Below are 24,185 nucleotides of genomic sequence, written 5' to 3' on the forward strand. Positions count from 1 at the left end.
AATCATAGAAAAGATTACCATTAACATTCAATATATGGACATCCATTCCATATATAATATTTATAACAAACATATAATTGATCCACCTAATTTGTCAAATTATTTTATAAATATTTGTTTGTATTTAGTTATGTACACCATCATTTGTCAAAACTAAAAGGACTCCATCCTTTTTGGTTATGAATCCGGTCCGATAGACACCAACCAAGCCCATACGTGGTGGACTGGTATTATTTAAGTAACATAAATAACATTTTTCTTTCTCGAACGTTCTTTCTTTTCTCCCTCTGTAATAATAAAAATCAAAGGCGGCTTTTTTGTTTCGTTTTTCTTTTTCATAAAATAAAAAAATAAAAATCAAAGGGAGGGAATGTCTCGGACGTTGGTGCAGCCGGTGGGTCAGAAAAGATTGACGAACGTAGCCGTGGTTCGCCTCAAAAAACATGGAAACCGTTTTGAAATTGCTTGTTACAAGAACAAAGTCCTGTCCTGGCGCTCTGGCGTGTAAGCAATCAATCCTCCTATTATTTTTTTCATTTTATATATCATATCAAATTTTTTTACATCCATCCATAATTTTTAGGGTTTCATCTCTTATATCTAGGGTTTTAGATGTATATCTATATCTATACTATATTATAAAGCAGATTCAACAACAACAACAACTGTACCCAATCTCTGAGCGGGGTATGGGGGAGGTGAGCTGTAGATAGTCTTACCTCTACCCAAAGGTAGAGAGACGACCTCCGGCCATGAAGATGTAAAAGCCGTAAAAGGGTAAAGTGTTTATACCTGTCGAGACCATGATAAGGCGATATACCTGTCAGCTGGGTCCGCCGGGTATGCCACCTTACGAGTAGGGAAGGGTAGCAAACGTACAACAACAAAACGTTAGTACAATACATAAACTCTAGCAACCATAGTACGCAAATAACAACATAAAATGTAGGAGCATAATAAACAAAGCCTTCAGCAAGGACAACCAAACCTATACATATGAATTGACTAAAAACTAAGGGGATTAAACTATTTCTAAACCACCTACGGGGCAAAGTACCTTAGGCCGCTAAGGTAACCTAACCTAAATCTTAGTCTACTCACAAAACGCTCACAAAACGACAAAGGTAACCTACACACCTAGTACTCTAGAACTGTCTGATGAGTACACCCGACAACAAAAGAATAAGGAAAAGTAGTAACAAGCAACCTAGATAATTAAAAGCACAGGTTTAACAAAACACATATAATAACAGCCAAATAGAACGTAGACAAATTTAAAAGTGTTTCAGAATATAGTCCAAACCTACCTACATATAAGGAATTAACTAAGAAATCCTAGTGCCCGATGGATCCAAGGAAAATTAACGGGTGGTGCGCAACCAATGAAACACACTAATTTAGCCACCTAGCTAGATTAATCCTAGTCCTCTCCCTAGCTCCCAAAACCCTACACTATTTCTAGTCCTCTAATAAACACTCATCGGTCATGTCCTCCAACAGGCAGAACATTTTGGGGCAGCCAAGAGTAACCTCCCTCCTCGATTTTGGCCTCCCTCTACTCAGACCAAAACCACTACGGAGGTTACTGAGAACCAAAGTCTACGAACAAAAGTCTACAAAAACCTATTCCCATATACCTTACACTCATTGACGACCTCCTCCATCAGGAAACTCCATTGTAACCTTCGGTATTTTGTCCTTCTACCTCCGTCAACCTACCTCTCCTTCTGTCAGGTCAAAGCCTTCTTTGGCATCGAGTCACCAATGTTGGGCCTACTTCACCCGGTCAAACCAACACAAACCAGCACAAACCACCTTAGGCAAGGCAATATGGGAAAAAGATGTCGATCAAAGTCCCGCAAAAGTCAAACCCTACCCTAATCCTCTACTCTCATCCTAGTTCTCCATGCCGTCATATCCGACGTCATGTCCTCCGACAAACCAAGTTCTATTAGGTCCTTCGCTAATCAGTCCTCCCACCGCATCTTAGGCTTTCCCCTTCTTCGTGTGCCTTCGACGTGAATAGACTCCGCTCTCCTTAGTGGTGCTGATCGATCCCTTCTCCTAACATGGCCAAACCATCTCAAGCGCCCTTCTCTTAGCTTGTTAATGATGGTCCCTACTTCAAGTTCGGCTCTAAAAACTCCCATGGGGATCCCGTCTGATAGGGTCTTCCCGCAAGACCACCTTAGCATTCTCATCTCTGCTACCTCTACTCGAGATGCTTGGACTTTCGTCATCGGCCAACATTCTGACCCGTATAAAATAGCCGGTCTAATAGCGACTCTGTAGAAATTGCCTTTCAGTTTTAGTGGGATCCGCTTGTCGCACATGACTCCAGCTCCAGAAGCTGCTCTCCACCGCATCCATCCAGCTTGGAAGCTTGAATTCGATGTGTCATGTCTTCATCTATTCCCCCCCCCCCCCTTCCGATTTGTGTATCACCGATCCCAGTACCTGAAAGACGCCTTCGGACCCAATATCCGCTCCCCAATGCGAATAACCTCATCCCCATTTTGTCTTATTTCCTGTTTATCGAAGTGACATCGTAGGTATTCAGTCTTTTCTCGGCTCACACACAAACCATTGTCTTCAAGGGCTTCTCTCCATTTCTCTAACCTACGGTTTAGCTCCTCTGTCGATCTCGCAATTAGTGCAATGTCATCTGCAAAAATCATGCACCACGGTAGTTCCTCCCGAAGGCCACTGGACAACTCGTCTAAGATCAATGTAAAAAGGTATGGGCTAAGCGCCGAACCCTGGTGTAGGCCCATTTCTACCGAGAAAAGCTCTGTGCTCCCCACCGGTGTTCGAACACCGGTCCTCGCCCTATCATACATGTCCCTGATAACACTAATGTATCTCCCAATAACTCCTTTCGCTTGGAGCGTCTTCCAGATCAACTCTCGTGGTACACTATCGTATGCTCCTGTCTAAAATTTTAAGTTTCAACATTACTTCCCCAAAATGCCCCTTCTATCAATTCTATATTACCAAACACCCTTTCTCTCTCCTCAAATCTAACCAATCATCTTTTTTCTCTCTCCTCCATAAATCATTTACTCTATGACCTATCACCTTCTATAACCTATCACACTCTATGACCTATCACCCCACCATATCACCGCCGAAACGCGCGGGTACTTGCTCTCGTATTATTTTAAATGACAGGATTAAAATGATTAGAAAGGAAGGAAAAAGAAAGGCTCGGTTATGTGTTGTGTGAAATGAATTTTAGTAATTTGAAACTAGTAATAGCTGGGTGGTTATGAGTAGTGATTTCTATATATAATACTCTAACAAAGAAGAAGAAGAAGATGAAACCGAGGTGTTGTAGGTTTTCATAGGGATGATGAAGGGCTTCTTAGGTTTTAAAATTTACAAGTAATCATGGATTCCGACTGGCGTGTAGCTCAGTTAGGCACCTGGAGCTTGCCCAATGTGATAGTGATACTGCCCATTTGGTGTTAATTTGGAAAATCAATATCTAGCCCCAATACATAGATCGTCCCATTTCTTTTTTTTTTTGTTTGAACTAAATTATGATATTTGATGATTTAAGTACATAGTAGCTACAGTTTCGAAAAGAATTCATGTAAGAAAACTGACTGTTGATAACACCACTCAAATTTACCCCATCAATCTTAATACTAATCGAGTTATCTAATGTACAAGAGATGCTCAGGCTGTTTCAACTTCCGAAAATGACAAGGCAAAAACAATGTGATACTACTTTTTGTTCTTGCTTATACGAAAATTATTTGTTCTTATTATCATGTGATACATGGTATGCATATTGTACACGGAATTACAGGGTAGAATTTCAATTAATGCTGTTTGGTATAGTATATGGATGTTGTCATCATGGGCTTCAACCCATTTTTAAGATTTATTAATTAGTACTTTTTTTTAGTGCTGTTAAGCTTTCATTATATGATTTTTTAAGATTTTTACGATTTGCTTAATAATATGATTTTTTGAATTGTTTATGTATGATTCTATTTTGTATCAGTGAGAAAGATCTGGATGAAGTGTTGCAATCACAGATCGTTTACTCAAATGTTGCCAAAGGAGTTCTTGCCAAGTCAAAAGATCTAAAGATTGCTTTTGGGACGGATGATCAAACTAAAATCTGTCTTGAGGTTATTTAAATCTGATCTCATATCTTAGAATCATATAATGGTTTTCCTGTCTGTCTAAATGAGTGTTATTATGATTACAGATATTGGATAAAGGAGAACTGCAAGTTGCTGGAAAGGAAAGAGAATCACAATTATCCAATCAATTTAGAGACATTGCCACTATTGTCATGCAGAAAACTATCAATCCTGAAACTCACCGCCCTTATACTATAAGCATGATTGAGCGTTTGATGCATGAAATTCACTTTGCTGTAGATCCAAATAGCAATTCCAAGAAACAGGTAGTAATTCAATTTGTAAAACCCTTTTGCTACCTTTGGGTTATGTTTTATCTCACAAGGGGTCATGTAATGTAATGTTATTTAACCAAAAAGTGTATTTTAAATGCACCCATACTCCTAAATCGCTTTTTTTGGGATTTTTTGGATTACTATTGCTGTATATAGGTTTATGTGATCATTTTAATACAATAATATTTTTATAAGGAAATCCCTAAAATGAAAAAAATGTCACTAACCCGATTACTCTTACTACAAATTTACCTATCATTACTCTGGGGAATGCAGACTGCACCATCATTTGTCTCTTTGTTGCAAGTTCAGCCTAGGTTTTATGCTATTTCGACAAAAGCTTATCGTGATAACATCATGCAACATTAGATGCGGATGTTACTGTGATGATCTGATTAATCATTGTCTAGGGATTAGTACAATAACAGATTATCTAATTTGACTAAGCATGTCTATGTTACAGGCACTAGATGTCATCCGGGAACTCCAAAAACATTTCCCCATCAAGAGGGCCCCCATGAGACTAAAGCTAACTTTATCAATACAGAACTTCAGTTCTCTCGAGAAAAAACTTACTGAGTGGAAATGTACCATCGTTTCTAAAGATGAATCTGGAAGCCAATACTCTATTGTAAGTCTACTTTGCAGGTTCTGGAAACTCGTTTTCATTTCCTTGTTTTGGTTTCAGTTGGAGGTTTACTTGGATGCATGATGCATCTATGTTTCTGTTACAAGCTTTATAAGTGAACTTATATACGTAGACCTGTAGAGGTGGCATTTTTAACCCCCCACAACACACACACACACACATGATCAGGTGATTTGGGTTACATCCTTTATTGGTATATGGTCAACCGAATATTGGCTTAAAGCGAAGTTTACATTGGAATGCGTCAGATGGGTACAGACTGGGTAGACTGTTAGTCATTAAAGTCAATTATATATAATCTTGAAATGGACATATAGCAGTGGTGGACAACATATCGGTGCCTATTGCATATATCAAAAAAAGGAAGTGTTAAACAAATTGGTTTTCTTCATGTGCATTGGATTTCCCTTAACCGAGGAATACCTATTTCACAAACCCTATTCGTCATGCCCATATATGTGTACTTGTATATTAAAACCTTAATACTTAAAAATTTTAGTTTACTGCTTAGGATTGAATACAAAGAAGTTGAGTAGCACATGATTCTAACTTTGTTTAAATGCCAAAATTAAAGTAACTTATCGTTGAGGTTTATCATTCTCAATAAGTAATGCCCAAAGTGAAATCTAGTTATAGAATGTGTGGTGCTCATTTGAATCCAAAAGGAATACACTTCCAGATTTTAAATGAGATACATTTCTTAATGAACCATCGATTACCCTTGGTTTTAAAAAGCGATAGGCGCACAAAAGCGATAGGGTCCATTTCAGAAGCGCAAAAGCGGCGAGCTTTTCGTACGCAAGGCGCACACTTATGAAGAAATTTTATAAATTATTTATATAGTATTTATAACACATAAAATACCAAAACAACATCAGTAAGATACTAGTTTAAGTTCGGCTTTGATCAAATTTGGTATTCGAAAAGAACTTCTCAAAAGATTGTTGTTCCCGTTGAGGAAAAAGAAAGAAGAGATCAATCTTGTTGAAAGAAGAGATAAGAAAAAAAGATTACTTATTTCTATAAAAAAAAATCCTCTTGTGTACAAAAAGCTCACGCTTTTTAGAGCCTAGGCTCACAAAAAAGGCCCAAAAGTGCGCACTTTCTGTACACCCTGCGCCTTGAGTACCAAAAAGCTCTAAGGCTTGCGCCTCAGGCGCGCTTTTTAAAACCAAGCGATTACCAGACTTTCTATGGGAAGTTGACTTGTCAAAAACGGCAGATAGTAGAGTAATTATAGATCTTATGTCTAGGGCCTTTATAGATGTGGTCATTTTACCTGACGGTGACACCAAAGTTAAGTAGCTATGTTTACCATTTTTTGATATGCTGTTGGGCTACTTGATATGTGAACGAACTTGTTGTGGTGGCAACATATCTACAATTATAACCATGGTGTTATAAGCATTATAGAGGTTATAACACTATTATGTAACATTATAGAAGTATAAGGTGTTTAAGCAAAATATGACAATAATATTCTCTTTGGCGCAATGAGAAACAATATTCGTCTTGTGTCATGCTTTTGTCACATTGAAGCTGTCATTATTTCTTTAGAACTATTCATGCGAAAATCATGTTTTTTTGTCCTTACAATTACCAATATTATGTATTATGGACCATCAATTTCGTTTATTCTGTTGTCGAAGGGTATTCTTAGATTTTTGATTTATAACGAGTTATGATACACGTGCCTAAATGTAGACCTAAAAATGTCTCTGAAAAGGAGATCCAAATACATGGAAAATCCATGGATGAAGAGAAACATTGAATCGTGTAGATCCAATTTTAGGCACGCACTCTAGTCACATCAATTTATTAATAGACAAATTGCAAATTGTATGTTCTTTTCTTTGTATATTGACCACAGATTGTGAAATGTTTTTTGGGTAGGTATGCGAAATGGATCCTGGGTTTTTCCGTGATTGTGATGCATTTGTGAGAAATCTGCAAGGAAGGTCTGAAATTCTTGCAATCTCTGTGCATGGTGAGGGAGATATTAATGCAGACCACTATGACGGCCATGATGATGCATCATCAAGCGAATCCAAGAAACCAACAGACCTCGTTGACCAATTGAGTGAGAAAATTCAAAGACAGACATTGGCTCCAAAAGCCGACATTAATGAAAGTCAGGTAAAGCAAAACAAATGTAGTACATGTGATGCAGTTGTGGGGGATGCGAAACAGTATAGAGAGCACTTCAAGAGCGATTGGCATAAACATAACCTGAAAAGAAAAACAAGACAATTGCCTCCTGTTTCTGCTGAAGAATGCATGACTGATGTGGAACTGGGTGACTCGAAGGGAAATTTGGATGAATACAATTTCTGAAGTTGGACTTTATTCTTACTTTGCATGTTTTGTGAAATGTAGAGAGTTATGCATCCAGCTGTGTTAGCGACTCCAACTATATATTATGACATGTTGATGCTTCTTATCTGACATCTTACTTGTATGGTTTTATTTGGTAGTGATATTCGCACATTTTGTACGGCGTTTTGATCTTTTGTGGTAGCCATATTCGTGCAGTTTACAAGTTGTCTTGATCAAATGTGTTGGGCTTTGATGATAATGCATAATTGGTTTGGTCACTTTAAAATCCTTTGTTTCTTAAAGGTAACAAAAGGATTTAAGTGTTCGTCAGTTTGTGGCAAGATAGTCGGTTTGGCATGAAACTTACAGTGTGGTTTGAACTAATTAGATTGGCTTTGCTGTTTTTTGTTTCTTTTTATGATTATGTTGAATCACGTATTAATGTACTAAAACTTTTTAAGTATATATTTATTAACATTTAACAGATGACGATTATGATCTAAGACTTTAGCCATTTAGGTAGTCTGTATATTCAATTTGTTTTTCACCTTCTAGTTATGTACTTATGTTAATGAGAGTAAGTACCCGCGCGTTGCGGCTAGGGATGAGAAAAAAAACCGTTGACCCGTGTCCGACCCAAAACCGGCCCGAACTGACCTGCCCGGAGCCCAAACGGGCCGGGTCACGGGTCACGCGGGTCGGGTCAGGTCGGGTGAAGGCAAAAACCGAAAAAAAGTGAAGGAAACCCGTAACCCGCCCGTAACCGACCCGAACCGAACCGGCCGGGACCTTCACTGGCCGGGTCACGGTTTCGATTTTCATGCATTCGCGGGTCGCGGGCTGGGCCGGGCTTTCGCGGGTCGCGGGCCGGGCCGGGCTTTCGCGGGTCGCGGGCCGGGCCGGGTCGGACCATTTGCACATCCCTAGTTGCGGCGGAGAAATGGTGGGGTGATAGGTCATAAAGTGTGATAGCCAAATGCCTTAACCGTACGGGTTTCGTCATCGGATTTAAAAATTCGTCGAAAGTATATCGAATGACATCTCTAATGAAAGACCATGAAATTTTAAGAACATCCATATACTTTTTATAATTTATCGATGTACGGTTTGTGAGATAAAAGATTTTGAATGAATTGGATAATAAATGATTTATGTAGGAGAGAGAAAAAAGATGATTGATCGAGATTTGAGAAGAGAGAAATAATGTTTGGTAATATAGAATTGATAGGAGTATTTTGGGTATGTAAATATTAAAACTTAAAATGTTAGACAAGGATCTGCTTTATAATATAGTATAGATGTGTTATACTGAAATCGAATTGTATTGAAACAAATATGGTGTTTGGTGTATTAGATCTTAATAAGCAGGGTGGAGGCCGGAAAAACTTGACCCGTAGCCCTGGCACAATTGATTTAGAGGAAGAAAAAAAAAAATATACTCATTAAATACCTATATGCATAACGTGTGATAGTAAGGTATTCATATAAAGTAATGGTTAAATGTGATGCGTGTCATATATGTGTTGGAGGAGAAGTTGCGAGGGGTATTAAAAAAAAGGGTTAAAGTCAGCATTGTGTAACCTACTCTTGCAAAAAGTTCATTTTGTATAATGTACTTTTTTTTATTCATTTTAGGTCACTGTATTTATGAAACCGGTTAAAATTGTCACTTCCACAACCATGACGGGATATAGCCGGTTCCTCTAACTTTTTAACCATAGTTTATTAATCTAACCCTGGTTAAATAAACTAACCTAATTAACGATCCCAGTGTATCCGTGTACATATCGATAACAATTAATCGACAGCTTCTTTTATTCCCATTCCCACAAACATCCCCAATAATTAGATCATTCACTATTGTTTCTTATTTGCCTGAAGATTGAAGGAACTCTATCTATGATTGTGTTGCTTTGGTATGTTATCATGTTCTATTTTCTTTTTCTAAAAGCTTCCATATTTTGCTCTTATTTTCAGGATAAAAAATCTTTTGAACTAATAAATTTTTAATTTTTTTTTTAGATGGCAACACCGTACTCCAATAAAGGTATTCTTTCACCATGGTGGCTGTTTTGAAACAAACCCTATTAAGTACCAGGTTGATATAGTTAGTTCTATAGAAAATGTCAACATGCTATCTATGGATTTTGTTAAATTTGTAGCCTTTCTAGAAAAATATTCTATCTCTACTTGTAAACGTTTGTTTTTCCTTGAGCCGGGTAAGGATTTACAGAACGGATTAAGGTTAATAACTTGTGATGCTGACGTAGTGAGTTGTAGGGAACACGCTCTAGACAATCAAGGTGAAATTCACATTTATATGGCTCATTCTGATGTTAACGTTAACTTGGTTCAAGCGGATTACAATGTGCCTATAGAGGAAGAAGTTAGTGACTGTGATGAAGAAGGGGAAACCTATATTATATATAGTTCAGATGAAGATGAAACCGCCTCACTAGAACACTTGTCGGATGGTGAGGATGAAATAGTAGAAGTTAGAACTAAGAAATCAGAACCCCGTAAGCAAAAAAGAGTGATCACTAAAATGTTTGATGACGACTTCTTAGCTAGGATATATAAAGGATTGGAAAGAGAGAAATACACGGAGCTAAAATTGAATACGAATGATGAGGATAAGGATGTATTAGGCAAAAACTTGCCAATTCATGACCCAAATATAAAGTGGAAATTAATGAGACCACATTTAGGGGAAAAGTATGAAGGACCAGATCAATTAAAAAGGTGTTTGGCCTTTTATGCACTTGCCCATGGCTTCAAATTGTTTTATAAGGTGAATGATTATAGGAGGCTTTTAGTAATGTGCTGTAAAGATGAAACTGGTAAAGCTAAGTGTACATTCAGATTGTGGGCATCGTGGATGCAAAACGAGAGAACTTTTCAAATCAAAACATTAAATGATGAGCATTGTTGTTCTAGGACATTTGAATTTGGTAGTCTAATAACGTGTAATTGGATAACTAGAAACTTTGCCAACAAGATTATGACTAACCCCAACATCAAAAACAAGGAGGTGGAAGAAGCTGTTCTAAAGAAGTACAAGTGTAAAGTGTCAATTGGTCAAGCAAAAAGGGGTAAGTATTAAGCTTTGCAACAGTACGAAACTTGCTTGGAGGATCATTACGGTAAGTTATGGTCATATGGTGAAGAGATACTTACATCTAATCCGGGAAGTACATGTTTGATGAGTTTGAATTGCATGCCTGATGGAAAAAACTACTTTCAAAAGTTTTATGTTTGTTTCAAGGGACTAAAAGATGGATGGCTAGCGGGATGTAGAAGGGTGATAGGTTTGGATGGTCCCTTCTTGAAAACAATCTGCAAAGGTGAGTTGTTGTCTGCAGTGGGCAGAGATGGGAACAATCAGGTATATCCTATTGCGTGGGCTGTGGTAAATGTAGAGAATAATTTAAATTAATCACATATATCTTTCTTTACTTTATATTAGCTTAGACTACACTTTCACCTAAACTAATCACATACATCTTTATTATATTAGCTTAGGCTACACTTTGGAGACACAACCGGATGACCTTTGTATCGTTGCCTTCAGGATATACTTGGTTATGTCAAGCATTTGGAGACACACCCGGATGACCTCTGTGTTCAGGCAGATTTAGAATCGGCCGAGTTTGATATCGAGATTTCTGCTGATTACTACAGGGATGAACTGCCAAAGGACTGGAAATAGTATGTTAATAATTCTACCCCTTTCCTTTCTTTCATATTTTATCTACCCTTTCAACTCCTCTACTTTTTTTTAACCTTAATTTCTTATCACTTTCTTTCCACCAAGCCAAACTTAATTCATAAAACTGACATTAATTCTTTTAATTTACTGTGTGCTTGTAAAGCAAGATATTGTTTCTAGTTTTTCAGCCTTTTCCAATAAATAAATTTTAATTTCAATATTCTTGTAGTGATCGGGCCACCGCTGGCAGATGGAAGGAAATTCCATACTTTCATATCAATCGCTAGTGTGTCGGTATCTTTATATGTGGTTGAGGTTGTTGTCTACCAAGGCTTTTCTTTTATTAATTACTACTAGGTATGTGGCGTTATGTTCATGCAAATTAGCTTTTGTTAATGTCTATTGTCTAGAAGATTATTTGTGATTGACAAATTAGCATTTCACTGTTTTCTATCAATGCAATGATGTGCCTCTCATTGAACACGTTTTGCTCTCATATCATGCCATAACAACACAATTCTCTATTAATCTGTATGTACCGAGAACTAATTACTCTTGGTCTTTGGTTTTATATCTTTTCTATTGAGAAATTCAAACATGGCTGAATTTTTTTCCCGCTCTAGATATACTAAGGGCTGGCAATTGGGTCGAGTTGGATGGACGTGTTGGTGGGCTGTAAATACTCAACCCTATCCAGACCTGGTATCAAAATCGGGTTAGAAAACTCAACCATAAGCCGCAACCCCTCTAATTCGAACCCAACCCACAAACACGCTTATAAACAAGTTGTCAGATTGGTTTGTTGGTTTTTGATCACATAGATCAAATGGGTTGGCAGGTCGCTGGTTTGGCTGTTTGGTTTCAGGTCAAATACCATACTGGTTCGGTTTGTGCATTTGTGGGTTGTTTTGGATCAAATTCGTTAGTTTCAGGGCAATTAGGTTAGTGGGTTGGTTTCAGGTCAATTAAGTTGGTGAGTCGGCCTATCAAATAAATTATATGTATTTTTAGGAGATTTTCAAGTTGGGGTGACGTCACGTGTTAACCCAAATTGGCTGACAATAGCAAAGACCAGGGAGAAATAATCACCAACAAGCTCGCCTTCATTCCTGGTCTGGTTTTCAAAGTCACGCCTCAGCCCTGAAGTTTGATGGCTTTAAGCTTCTCATCTCCTTGGAACTCCATTTTCAAGATATCCCAGGTTTCCTTAGCACTTGTTGCGGCCAATTCTTGAGAGCAAGTGATCATGTAAGGCTTGGACCAATGTACAGAGTTATGCATCCAGTTATGTTAGCAAATCCAACTACGAGTATATGTTATGGACCATTTTGATGCTTCTTATCTGACATCTACTTGTTTGGTTTTATTTGGTAGTGATATTTGCACGATTTATAAGGCTTTTTAATCTGTTGGAGTAGCCATATCCGTGAAGTCCACATGTTTTCTTGATCATATTTTTTGAGCATTGATGATAATGGATTTGGTCATTTCGAAATCCTTTGTTTCTGATTCAAGTGTTTGTGGCAACATAGTCAGTTTGTGTTACATGTCAGAACTAGAAATTGACGGTGTGGTTTGAATTGGTTGGCTTGGCTTGGCTTGGTTTGACCATGTAAATCAGCTTTTTGTTCGTTTTTATGATTATTTTGAATCACTTTTTTTTTTCCCGAACATTCAGTCGTATGCGACATCAGGGAAACCTCACCGTATAATGGTGAAGCCTTGCACGTATCCTAGATAACAAGATGTTGACTATGGGCTGTTACAAGTATTCGGAGGAGAAGGTTAAAAAACTAGAAATTGACAGTGTGGTTTGAATTGGTTGGCTTGGCTTGGTTTAACCATGTAATCAGCTTTTTGTTCGTTATTATGATTATTTTGAATCACTTATTAATGTATAAAACTTTATTAAGTATATATCTATTATCAGATTTTCACAAAGATTTAGGTAATTATTTAATATGTTTTTCACCTGCGAGATAAAAGAATATATGTTAATGTGCTATACACTACGGGTAGTGGTGGGACCTGACTCCTACCTGAAACGGTTATTGGTTAACGTGATCACACAACTCGAATGAGTTTGAACCCGGTTTTGGGTCAAACATGGACCGGGTGTTGCCCGGGTTTTCTTTTGCTAAAAACCGAACCCGACCTAACTTTAACCTAGTCTTAATCCGAAAATCCGAAATCCAAACCAGCTTCAACCCGACGGTTTTCCAAAACCCGAACCAGTTTTGGTCAAACTCAGGTTTGACCGGCTTCGGTTTTGGGTACAGGTTTTGTGCCCACCTCTAACAATGGATGGTTCCACTTTGGTAATGATATTGAATTATACGGAAACAAATATGCTTACTGGTGTGAGATCCTAAAACAGGGAGGCCTTGAGGAGAAAAATTTGACCTGCTGCTTGGACATACTTTATTGATAGTAACAAAATTTAAATCTTTTTTAATATATGTTGTAGTATCTGTTAAAAAGTACAGTTATATGTGGTCGTATGGGTATATAGTGGTGCTTGGTGATGGTAACGGCGACGAGTATGTGTGACAGAGGAAACCGTGTGAGGCATTAAGGGTATTATTTGAATAAATGTTTGTCAGGATAAGGTTATTAAAAAAATGTAAATAGTTAAGAACTCTCTGGTTTCATATATTGTATCAAAAGTCCAAATATACACCGTATAGAACTCATGCCCGATAAGTTACCATTTTCACACATGGATCACAAGATATAGTTTCTCTGCTTGTCTTTGACAAGTTTTGAACTTGTAACCTCTAACCTTCATCGTTGGATTCATGTAGTCACATGATAGCAATACCACTAGGGTTATACCCCATTGATAATTAACATGTGTCATTAATAATGTTGAAGGATATATCTAGGTTATCAAGTTCTTTTATACTAATTTTTAACCGTATTTAACATGATTCATAGTATTATATAATACAACTAAACATGTTTGATGATATATGGTTAACTCCTTCCCCTCTCAACCAGCATCCCACCAATATGATTGATTTATTTAAGGTTTTTTTCATATTTTTTGACGCTATATTTTTTACTATGTATATAATCATCAAGGAATTAGTATCAAATATTATATGTAAACTAGGTTTATATAAAAATCATAATATTAGGTTGTCTATCTCTATATATTTAGAGGTGATAGCCAGAAATTAGCAGTGAGATTGGTAATTAAAGATTTTGGGATTGTTGATGAAAATATGAATTTTTTTTTTTTTTTTTTTTTTTTTTTTTTCTTTTCCGCTTTCTAAAACCTACGAGTAATTATGTTTTTAAGTTTTAGCTTAATCGTTGAAAGATTAACCTTTTGATTAGAGGTTTTGTTTTTAAGTTTAGGAAGGATATAATTATTGAGTCTTTCTATAAGGGTTGACTTGGGTATACCTGGATTCAAATCAAAAGGGCAGGGTTTACCTCGACCTTTTAAAAAGAAAAATACTAGAGAAGTAATTAATTGAGGGCCAAATAGCTTAGGATGATGATATGCGTCTATAAATATCCTAACTCTCAAGTCTCAACCCTTTCACCGCCATTAAATTTAAAAAATAGCTGCTAAAGGGTTTTCGAAGATGGCTCGCTGGTATTTCCTCTACTATTATTATTTTATTATATAACTGTGTATATTTTTGTATGTAAATTAATGATCGTGCAACCCTAAACATATATTATGTAATTCATATATTCAATTGAAAGTTTTTGTTGTGTTTTTCTAATGTTTGGTTTACGAAAATTGCAGTAAACAATACGGATCATCTTATTCATCACGAAAACCCAAGGCGGAGGTGTTGCCACCATCTAATCAGCGTCAGCGTGATGTAAGAAATTATCATCTTACCAATCCGTCCATGCTTTTTTTTTTTTTTTTTAAAATTTTAAAATAAAATAAAAATAAAAGTGTAAATTTTTGGTTTGGGATTATTAAAAAAATAAATGTGTTGCTTCCATATTTCACTTTCATTATCAAATTCATTATGTTTCGTAGGTGTATATAACAATGGCTTCCAAAGCATACTAGTGAACTATCAGTCAGCACTTGTTTATTTGTGTTTCTTATTTCTTTACAAATTTTCTTTAAAAATTATGGTTTGGGATTATTGATTGTATAGTTTTTGTGTTGATTCGACGGCCGTTCCATATTTCAATTTAATTATCAAATTCTATTATGCCTCGCTAAAAATAAGAATGTATACGAATATTGATTATAGCTTCCTAAGCATAGCGGTGAACTATCAATCAGCACTTGTTGATTTGTGTTTCTTTTTTTTTTCTTTCTAAATTTGCTTAATTAGCTTGAGGACAAGTTTGCCAGGATGCGTCTTACTCAATCACCCCCAAGAAATGTTCCGCAAACTTCATTCAACAAGCCACCATCAGCTAAGCAGCAATCATCTCGGCAGGTTGCCATTCATTGCTTTTAAAACATTATCATTCCATGTACCTTATTTTTATTTTGCTTTTCATTGTATTATGATTGATTGGTTTAATCCTCGCTCAGGGTGGAAGAAACAAAAAGTCTTCTTTCTGGGAGTATGAACATGGTATATATATATATATTATATATATGCTTTTTTCTTATTGATTTTTCTTATTTATGATTTGGCTAATTAAAATTTTGTATACCTTGTTCTGATCAGGGTATGCACCTGTAGTTCCATCGTGTATGTATGACTGCCTTCAGGATATACTTGGTTATCTCAAGCATTTGGAGACACACCCGGATGACCTCTATATCCAGAAAAGATTGAAAGGGGCTGAGTGTCGTATCAAGCTTTATGCTGATTACTTAAGGAATCACCTGCCAAAGGACTGGAAATAGTATGTTAATAAATCGACCCTGTTCCTTTCCTTCCTTTCTGTCATATTTTATCTACTCTTTGATCCCTTTTTTATACAAATTCTCTCATCGCTTTCTTACCTCTCAGCCGAACTTGATTTATATAACTGAAGCTAATTCCTTTTAATTTACTGTCTTTGTGTAAAGCAAGATATTGTTTCTACTTTTTAACTTTTCCAAACAAATACGAGTAGTAAATTATAATATTGATTTATTATATTCTTGCAGTGATCGGGCCACTGCTGGCAGATGGAAGCTCAGTCTGTACTAGTGTGTCGGTATCTTTATCTGTTGTTTTCTACCAAGGCTTTTCCTTGTCTCTATCATTGCATGTGCCTTCCATTGAACATGTTTTACTCTCATATCATGGCATAACAACTCATATGTATCTATTGAATTTTGTATATACGGAGAACAGTTGCTTTCGGCTTTTGTTTCATCTGTGGCAATTGTCCCTGGTTTGGGTTGGCTGGTTGAAAAGACTCAACTAACCTTGACCTGTAATCAAAATCGGATTGGAAAACTTAAGCATAACACACAACCCGCTAACTTGAACCCAACCCACCAACCCGATTAAAAACAGGTCGGATTGGCTTGTTGGTTTTTGGTCACATAGGTCAAATGGGTTGGCGGGTTGATGGTTTGACGAGTTGGTTTCAGGTAAACTTACTATATAGGTTGTTGGGTTCGTGCGTTGGTGGGTTACTTTGGATCTAATGTGTTAGTTTGAAGTCATAAAGGTCAAATAGGTTACTCGGTTGGCGAGTTTTCTTTTCCAAATTTTCATGTGATGAGGTTCTGAGTTCCGGGGTTGTTCAAAACCACCTTGCTCCAGACTCTGTTGATTTGAAGAAGTTGCTTAAGCTCAGCATGGGACATAAAAGTCAAAATCAAAGGGAGAAAATTTTGGATTCAAATTTAGCGAAAGAAGTTGAAGATAAATTTCAAGAAGAATATTTGTCCGCTTTTAAAGTCTAGTTATGCTCAAAGTCAAATACAAAGAATGCAGGCCAGGATCAATAAATCTGTTTCTGAAGTCAAGGAGAGTTTTTCTTCTTTACAAGAAAAGAAGTACAAATTTGAAATTGAAATCTGCCAATCCCATAATTCGAAGAGAGTATTTGAGGCGGGATTCAGTTGGAAAATTTTATTGAGTTCTAAGCAGTCCATACCCCGCATTGTTGTTTCAAGCCCTCGTAGCAGAAGGAAAGCATGTCCAAACTCTTCCAGCTTATTGTCAAGATTGAAGGAATTCGAAATTTCTGAAATGTACCCATCAGACGACTTTATGTGGAATTGCTACGAATTTGATACTGAAATTCTAGATCTCATTGGGTGGCTGAGAGACGATGATGCAAGAGAGAAATAATTGAAAAGAAACAATCAAACAGTGGCATGTAAATAGAGTAAACAAAGTCAATTCCCCTCAAACCGTTCAAGCTAATCAATCAAGTGCATCTGCTTATGGTACCAAGGCAAGGGCAGCACAGGAAATGATGTTTGGTTCTTTTGAACAGGGGGCAATTTTTAAGTACATGGAGAAGCAGGGTCGCATGTGTAAAAAGGTCAATGAGGGGGATTGGTACAGGTGTGACTGTTTGGAGTTAGTGGGGCCACTCGACGCCATTGTTCTTCATGCCACTGGATCTTTGGCCAAATTGCCGGCTATTTTCGATCTTTGCGATGACCCCGATTCCCCATTTTCATTTGAGGAAATCTGGGAAAAGTTCGCTCTCGTAGTTCTCTTGCAGAAGGCGTCAAAGATATTGGTCTTATAAGGTGAAATGAAATTCCATCATTTCTAATGAAATCACCTCCTCAGAACTTTGGTTCTGAGATACTTAGTTTCAGAAACAAAAAAATAGTTTCATTCCAGCAATGGGCCGACAGAAATTCTGCCAGCGAGTCATTCCAGGGTAAATCCCTTTACCCAAAAATATTTCAGCCACTGGAAAAACGAGTCCCAAGTGAGACACCATCTAAGGTTGAAAAATTGAAACTGAAGGGTACGAGTGGGAAATCGTCATTGAAGAACAGAACTCCAGTGTTTATTTGTCACTCCTCTTTGAAGCCAGTAACTGGCCATGTTCTCAAAAACCTTTGGTGCCTTAAGATCATCTATATATACTATCTTATAATAATTATCACATTCTCTCTCATAAAAGTGTTAGATGGAAAATTACTATTTTACTCTTTATAAATTAATTTATATCATTAATCCTTTATCTTCTAAATTATATCTACTATCACTCTACATCAATTACATTTACACAAATTACTTACACAGTTGCCCCCACCATGAACACCACCACCACGGCCACTGTCACCACCAAACCGTCGCCGCATCGCGCGGGTACAATGCTAGTACTTTATAAAAATTATACCTCATGTTGAAAAGTTAATATTTTTGTGACATGTGAAATAACCATTTTACCCTTAAATTAATTTACACAATCATTACATTATCTTTTAAAAAATATCCACTATTCTTTTAAATCAATATCTTTTTTTATCAAAAACATACACCGCTTAACTTAACGTATCTGTCACCACTAACGGTCGCCGCCGCCATCACCATTCGTCGATGCCACCACATTACTGTCACTGTCATCGCCGCTGCATTGCGCGGGTACCATGCTCGTCATACTTAGCAAAAAACAGCTCATTGTGATGATGTGAAGTAGAGGTGTCAATTTGAACCCATTTATCTGATAATGGTCAATCTGGGTTGTATTATCCGACAATGTGTAAAATATAAGGAACGGGATAAATTTTGTTTTTTAATCTGTATTCCCCTGCTGACAACATTGTAAATTATTTTTAGTAATTGTTTAGTCAATAATTTGCATACTTATCACTTAATTACTCCGTATTTACAACAGTTTTGGAAAAATGGACTAAAAAGAGGTGGTTGGTCGGACTTGATCCGTTTAGACCTGCACTTAAAAGTTATCATTGTCAATCCAAACCCATTTGAACCAAACCTATTTTTTTGAACCAAACCCATAAAAAAATATTATAGTTTGCAGAACGAGTGACTGATGTGGAAACGAGTGACTCGAAAGGAAATTTGAATGAATACGATTTCTGAAGTTTGGCTTCTACTTACGTTTGCATGTTTTGTGAAATGTACAGAATTATGCATCCGGTTGTGGTAGCAAATCCAACGATATATTATGACATTTTGAAGATTTTTATCTGACTCTTAGGCTCTATGGTTTCATTTCGTAGTAATATTCGAACAGTTTATAAGGCTTCTTAGATCTGTTGTGGTAGCCATATCTGTACAGTCGACAAGTCGCCTTGGTCACATTTGTTTGGCTTTGATGATAATGCATAATGGTTTTGGTCATTTTAAAATTCATGCGTTTGGTTCGCAGAATATTTTTGAAAAAAATTGAAATTTGTCAAAGAAATTGGAAACTGAATGGATTGAAATCTGATGAAATTGGAATTTGAATAAATTATAATTTGTATTTGTTTGGTTGACCAGAATTAAATGGAATGAAATAGAATTCATAATAATAATAATAATAATAATAACAATAATAATATTATTATTATTATTATTATTGTTATTATTATTATTATTATTATTAAATATGTATCTATAAAATTTAAATTTTAGTACTTTCTATAAAAGTAAGTTATAAACGTGTATAAATTATTATTAATTTATATAAAATAATATAGTTTAATATATTTTTTTTATAAAATAATAACATTTTTATAATCTAACTATTATTTTATAAAATAAATAACTATTTATTAATTAAGTATTTTACGTAAAATAAAAATATAATTTAATAAAATAGAAGCAAATTTATCTAAAATTCTCACTTATTGTTGAATAATAACACATATTAATTTTATAATAATAAAAATATTACTAATATATATTAAATATTATAATGATATTAATTAATATAATAAAAATAATAAAAATTATTATTATTAAATGATTTTATTATTTATATTTATACTAATAATTATTATTGTTACAACTATTATTATAACTAATATTAGTATTTGTATTATATTTTGATATTAATTATAATAGTAATTGTTATTTAAATTTTAATAATAAATATTATTTAAATTAATATAATAATAATAATAGTAATAATAATTATTATTATATATAATACTTATTATTTTTACTAATAATAATTATTTATATTTTAATAACATTATTTATTATAAATAATAATAATAACTATCATTGTAATTTAATATAATAATAATAATAATAATAACTAATACTAATTATTATTAATTATATAAATTATAGTATTAGTAGTAATTATTAGTATTATTTTTATTATTTAGTATTATTATAAATAATAGTAATAGAAAAATACAATATCTATGAAATACAACATAATAATAATTTTAGAAGAGTTAAATTGTGAATTTTATTGGAATTCAAAACTTTCCATCCAATTTGTTATGGAATCGTGAAGGGAAAAATCCATAATAGGGTAAGCTTTTTATACAAATTTTCTATTAAAGGTAATCTATTTTGTTTTCGTCTATTTAAAAGACCCTATTTCTAAAAATTTCCTAATAAAGGGTATCTCGTTAGTTTTTGACAGACGACACCCGTTAAGTGTCACGTCATTGGTGCCAAGTCATCAGATCTGCTGAGGTGGCAGTTGACTATGACTAACTTATATAAACCGATATATACTCGTATAAGTTAGTTAAAGACATCTGCCACGTTAGCAAAATTGATGACATGACATCAGTGACGTGGCACTTAACGGACATCGTCTATCATATTGTTAACATTCTCAATTCATTATATATTAACATTCTTAGTTCATTATATATTAACATTCTCAAAGATAACATGAGTTTATGAAAACATTCTCAATTCATTATATATTAACAAAAACATTTCATATTGTTAATATCACATATTCGTCATAGCACGTTAAGATCACCACATTATTGTGGTGTCCATCACATCATACATTAGCATAATCATATCATCAACATTAAAGCAACATACATAAGTTAGCACATTAGGAATTCATCGTGGTCCTAAATGTGCCTATCATCATAAAGCTAGACTTTTCATCTTTCTTTATTTCTTTACTTTTCTTTTGCCTAGACGTAGGCTATGTAACATAAGCCACACATACTTAGGGATATGGGGTTGTGTGTAGGCGGCCATAAGACCTTACATGGGGACCTCACACCCGACTTGATGGGTAGACCTTATAGTGGTTCATCGTCGTCGTCAAGGAAAGACAAAGTCAATCCAACTGAGTATACCGTTTGAACTTTGCGCGTGTAGTGGTTAGTTACTCCACCCGAATACACGCAAACATAACTATGCCACGGGGAGGTATCTAGATTCCCACACCACGTGACCACGTACACACTAGCTCCGAAGAACTAGCATGGGTTAAGCTTAAAACAACTTTACTTATGCTCAAGACTTCTTTATTATATTAGCTTAGGCTACACTTTCACCTAAACTAATCACATATATCTTTCTTTACTTTATATTAGCTTAGGCTACACTTTCACCTAAACTAATCACATACATCTTTCTTTACTTTAGGGTCCTTAATCGTGCACGTATCATGGCAAACCTATAGAAGACTAGTGACTAGGTGTTCAAGCCATACAACTAATCATATGACATACATACATCATCATATCGTCATTACATAATAGCATCGCATCGTCATATCATTTTATATTCATATCAACGTATCATTCATAACATCATATCGTTATTTCATAAAATCATCATATCGTGATATCATATAACATAATATCGTCATGTCATATTAGCATCATATCTTCTTAACTTGATAGCATCATATCATCATATCATTTCATTATCATAACATCATAGCATTGCGTCATCATATCGTCAACTGCATTATAGCATCATATCTTTATATTAACATAACATCTTATCGTATTAACATCATGTCATCTTATATTTGCATCATAAACATTTCATCACATCACATACTTTATTCCATCATCAGGCCCGGTGATGAGCCAGCGCAAGCTGCGAACTAGAGCAGGGTACCATTTTTTTACTAATTTTTTGTGGGCACCAATTTTTGTTTAACTCTCCATATATATTGGCTCAGATTACAATGATAAAGAATGTGCTACACGTTTCGCTATACTGCTACCACTTTTGAAGTGACTAAATTTCTTTTATTTTACATATAGATTAATTAATTCATTTACTTTATTATAATGTATATACATAATACTTATATTTAAAATTAGGTAAAATAGGTCTTATACAAAGCATAAATATCGCTACATTTTACTATATAAATTTAAGAACTTTGTTAAGATTGCTTTAATATGTCTATACATAAGTTTTAATACTCGTAAGATATATAAATTTTTTATATTATATGACTGCTTTTATTTATTTTTTAGTAAATAATATTTGAACATGCTTAATCACATAAGTTTATTTCTCCAAGTATAATCTAATTGCAAAAAACGTTTATCGTAACATATTATCTTTTTATTATATGATGGATTTTTTTATGTTTAGAGGGCCCAATATATATTATTGGGCAGGGCATCTAAAATCGACGGGACGGGCCTGTCCATCATATCATCATAACATAACATATACATATTTCATTTGATCATAGCATGCTTAAGCTTACCATTCATCATCAATGGTAATCATAATATACCCCATAGTAACATCCCATTCATTCCCGAATACATACAAACATATAAACATTTATTTGGGGAAGTTAACTTATGAAAACTATGTTTTGTTGTCCCTCGTGTGGTAAAAGATGTTATCTTACCTCGATGGAGTACTCAACGGTCACAATGTGTTTACCGTGCTTGACAAGTGTTTCCGACAACCTATGATACAAGAAGGATGGAAATATAAGCCAACTAGACACTTAAACGCGCTTAGAATCCTTCTGCCGGATGGTATCGCCGAGCCCATGGTGGTCTCGTCGATATCAATTTCCAGACTCACACCCTTCACTTGCAGGAGACTTTTCTACCTCAACACGACCAAATGAGTCAAAACTTAGTTCTTACGAAATGTAGGGAATTCAAAGAACTTTCCAGAAATATAAAGTTGGACTTTTATGACGTTTACAAGATAGGCCAGCAGAACTCGTCCGAGATTCGACCACTTTTGGAAATCGACACTTTTCGCCTACCTATGGGCAAAATCACCAGAAATTTTATTCATATCGATTCAAGAGGCCACTTAGAAATTTTCAAAAATATAAGAATCATCTTCTAACTCTTTTAATTGAAAGAGATATGATTTTTGCAATATTATTAGATTTTCAGATCTGATAAACCCTTTGTTTTTCAAACTATTTCGACCATCAAATGGCCATAGCAACCAGAACGACCTATGGATCTCATATGTACCCAAAATATGACTCATATGATGATTTCACACGATCATTTGTTCTAGGGACACGAGGATACAATAACAATACATTAGATTACTCGACCAAGTAATCGATGACCAAACGTAATGAAATCAACCCTAACCCTTAAGATCCGAATTGATTGGGTAAAAACCATTAAATTGACTCAACAATTGATCAATAAATCATATATTACCTGGAAGGAAGATTAAAGGATCGAAATCTATGCGAAATCACTCCCGAATCGACCCGAAATTGCTCTAAACTTGAAAGAGAGGTCTAGGGTTTTGTGTGTGAGACTTTCTTAGGGTTTTGATCTGAATTCTCTGCCCTAGGGTCGACCTCCATAGCCTTTATATACTGAAATAACTTTTAAAACTTTATATCTAGGCCCTCGCACTTCGTTACAACTCCTTTCGGCCCTTAACGACTCTTTTAACGCATACGAGAACACTTAGCGACCCTTATATCTTATTGGGGACATTAATTGACTTTATTAATCATTAACAACTTTATTTCATTATTTTAAATCACTTTAACACATATCTCACGTAAATCATTTAATTCACATAAGCACATATAATACACATAGTAACTAACGGTCGCTAACGATAACTTAACGGTCAACGTCAAAAAGTTTCGGGATGGTACTGTTAGGCTTGTGCCTAAGCCCTACTAAGCATCAAGGCTCCCAAATATTCCATGAATCGGACAATTAGTATACTAAGTTTTATAATTTAGATGAATACAATTGTATTTAGAACCTTTTTTTTATATCAAAAAGAAGTAGAGAACAACCGCCTCCACCTTAA

The 24,185-nt window shown here is 35.2% G+C and overlaps 2 protein-coding genes across 2 annotated transcripts; both read left to right on the plus strand.

Annotated features, from left to right (window-relative positions):
- The first annotated feature begins 283 nt into the window (after nt 1-283).
- On the plus strand, nt 284-7,575 carry LOC122606849 (ribosome maturation protein SBDS). Its single transcript, XM_043779730.1, has 5 exons — nt 284-504; nt 4,013-4,142; nt 4,223-4,423; nt 4,896-5,063; nt 6,975-7,575. The coding sequence occupies exons 1-5, from the start codon at nt 371-373 to the stop codon at nt 7,413-7,415; spliced, it is 1,074 nt and encodes a 357-aa protein (XP_043635665.1). The 5' UTR covers nt 284-370; the 3' UTR covers nt 7,416-7,575.
- A 7,033-nt stretch (nt 7,576-14,608) lies between these two features.
- LOC122581032 lies at nt 14,609-16,406 on the plus strand. The gene is made up of 6 exons (XM_043753175.1): nt 14,609-14,713; nt 14,870-14,948; nt 15,423-15,530; nt 15,629-15,671; nt 15,768-15,948; nt 16,196-16,406. The coding sequence occupies exons 1-6, from the start codon at nt 14,703-14,705 to the stop codon at nt 16,236-16,238; spliced, it is 465 nt and encodes a 154-aa protein (XP_043609110.1). The 5' UTR covers nt 14,609-14,702; the 3' UTR covers nt 16,239-16,406.
- Nucleotides 16,407-24,185: the final 7,779 nt, after the last annotated feature.

This window comes from Erigeron canadensis, chromosome 1, assembly GCF_010389155.1.
Source record: "Erigeron canadensis isolate Cc75 chromosome 1, C_canadensis_v1, whole genome shotgun sequence".
NCBI lineage: Eukaryota > Viridiplantae > Streptophyta > Magnoliopsida > Asterales > Asteraceae > Erigeron > Erigeron canadensis.

What these genes read in the sequence shown, in the direction of transcription:
- LOC122606849 (XM_043779730.1), top strand. Translation starts at nt 371, where the DNA reads ATGTCTCGGACGTTGGTGCAGCCGGTGGGTCAGAAAAGATTGACGAAC. An exon ending in CTGTCCTGGCGCTCTGGCGT is followed by an intron (nt 505 to 4,012) that starts GTAAGCAATCAA and finishes ATTTTGTATCAG; the next exon opens with TGAGAAAGATCTGGATGAAG. An exon ending in ATAGCAATTCCAAGAAACAG is followed by an intron (nt 4,424 to 4,895) that starts GTAGTAATTCAA and finishes TCTATGTTACAG; the next exon opens with GCACTAGATGTCATCCGGGA.
- LOC122581032 (XM_043753175.1), top strand. An exon ending in AGCAGCAATCATCTCGGCAG is followed by an intron (nt 15,531 to 15,628) that starts GTTGCCATTCAT and finishes ATCCTCGCTCAG; the next exon opens with GGTGGAAGAAACAAAAAGTC. An exon ending in CTGCCAAAGGACTGGAAATA is followed by an intron (nt 15,949 to 16,195) that starts GTATGTTAATAA and finishes ATATTCTTGCAG; the next exon opens with TGATCGGGCCACTGCTGGCA.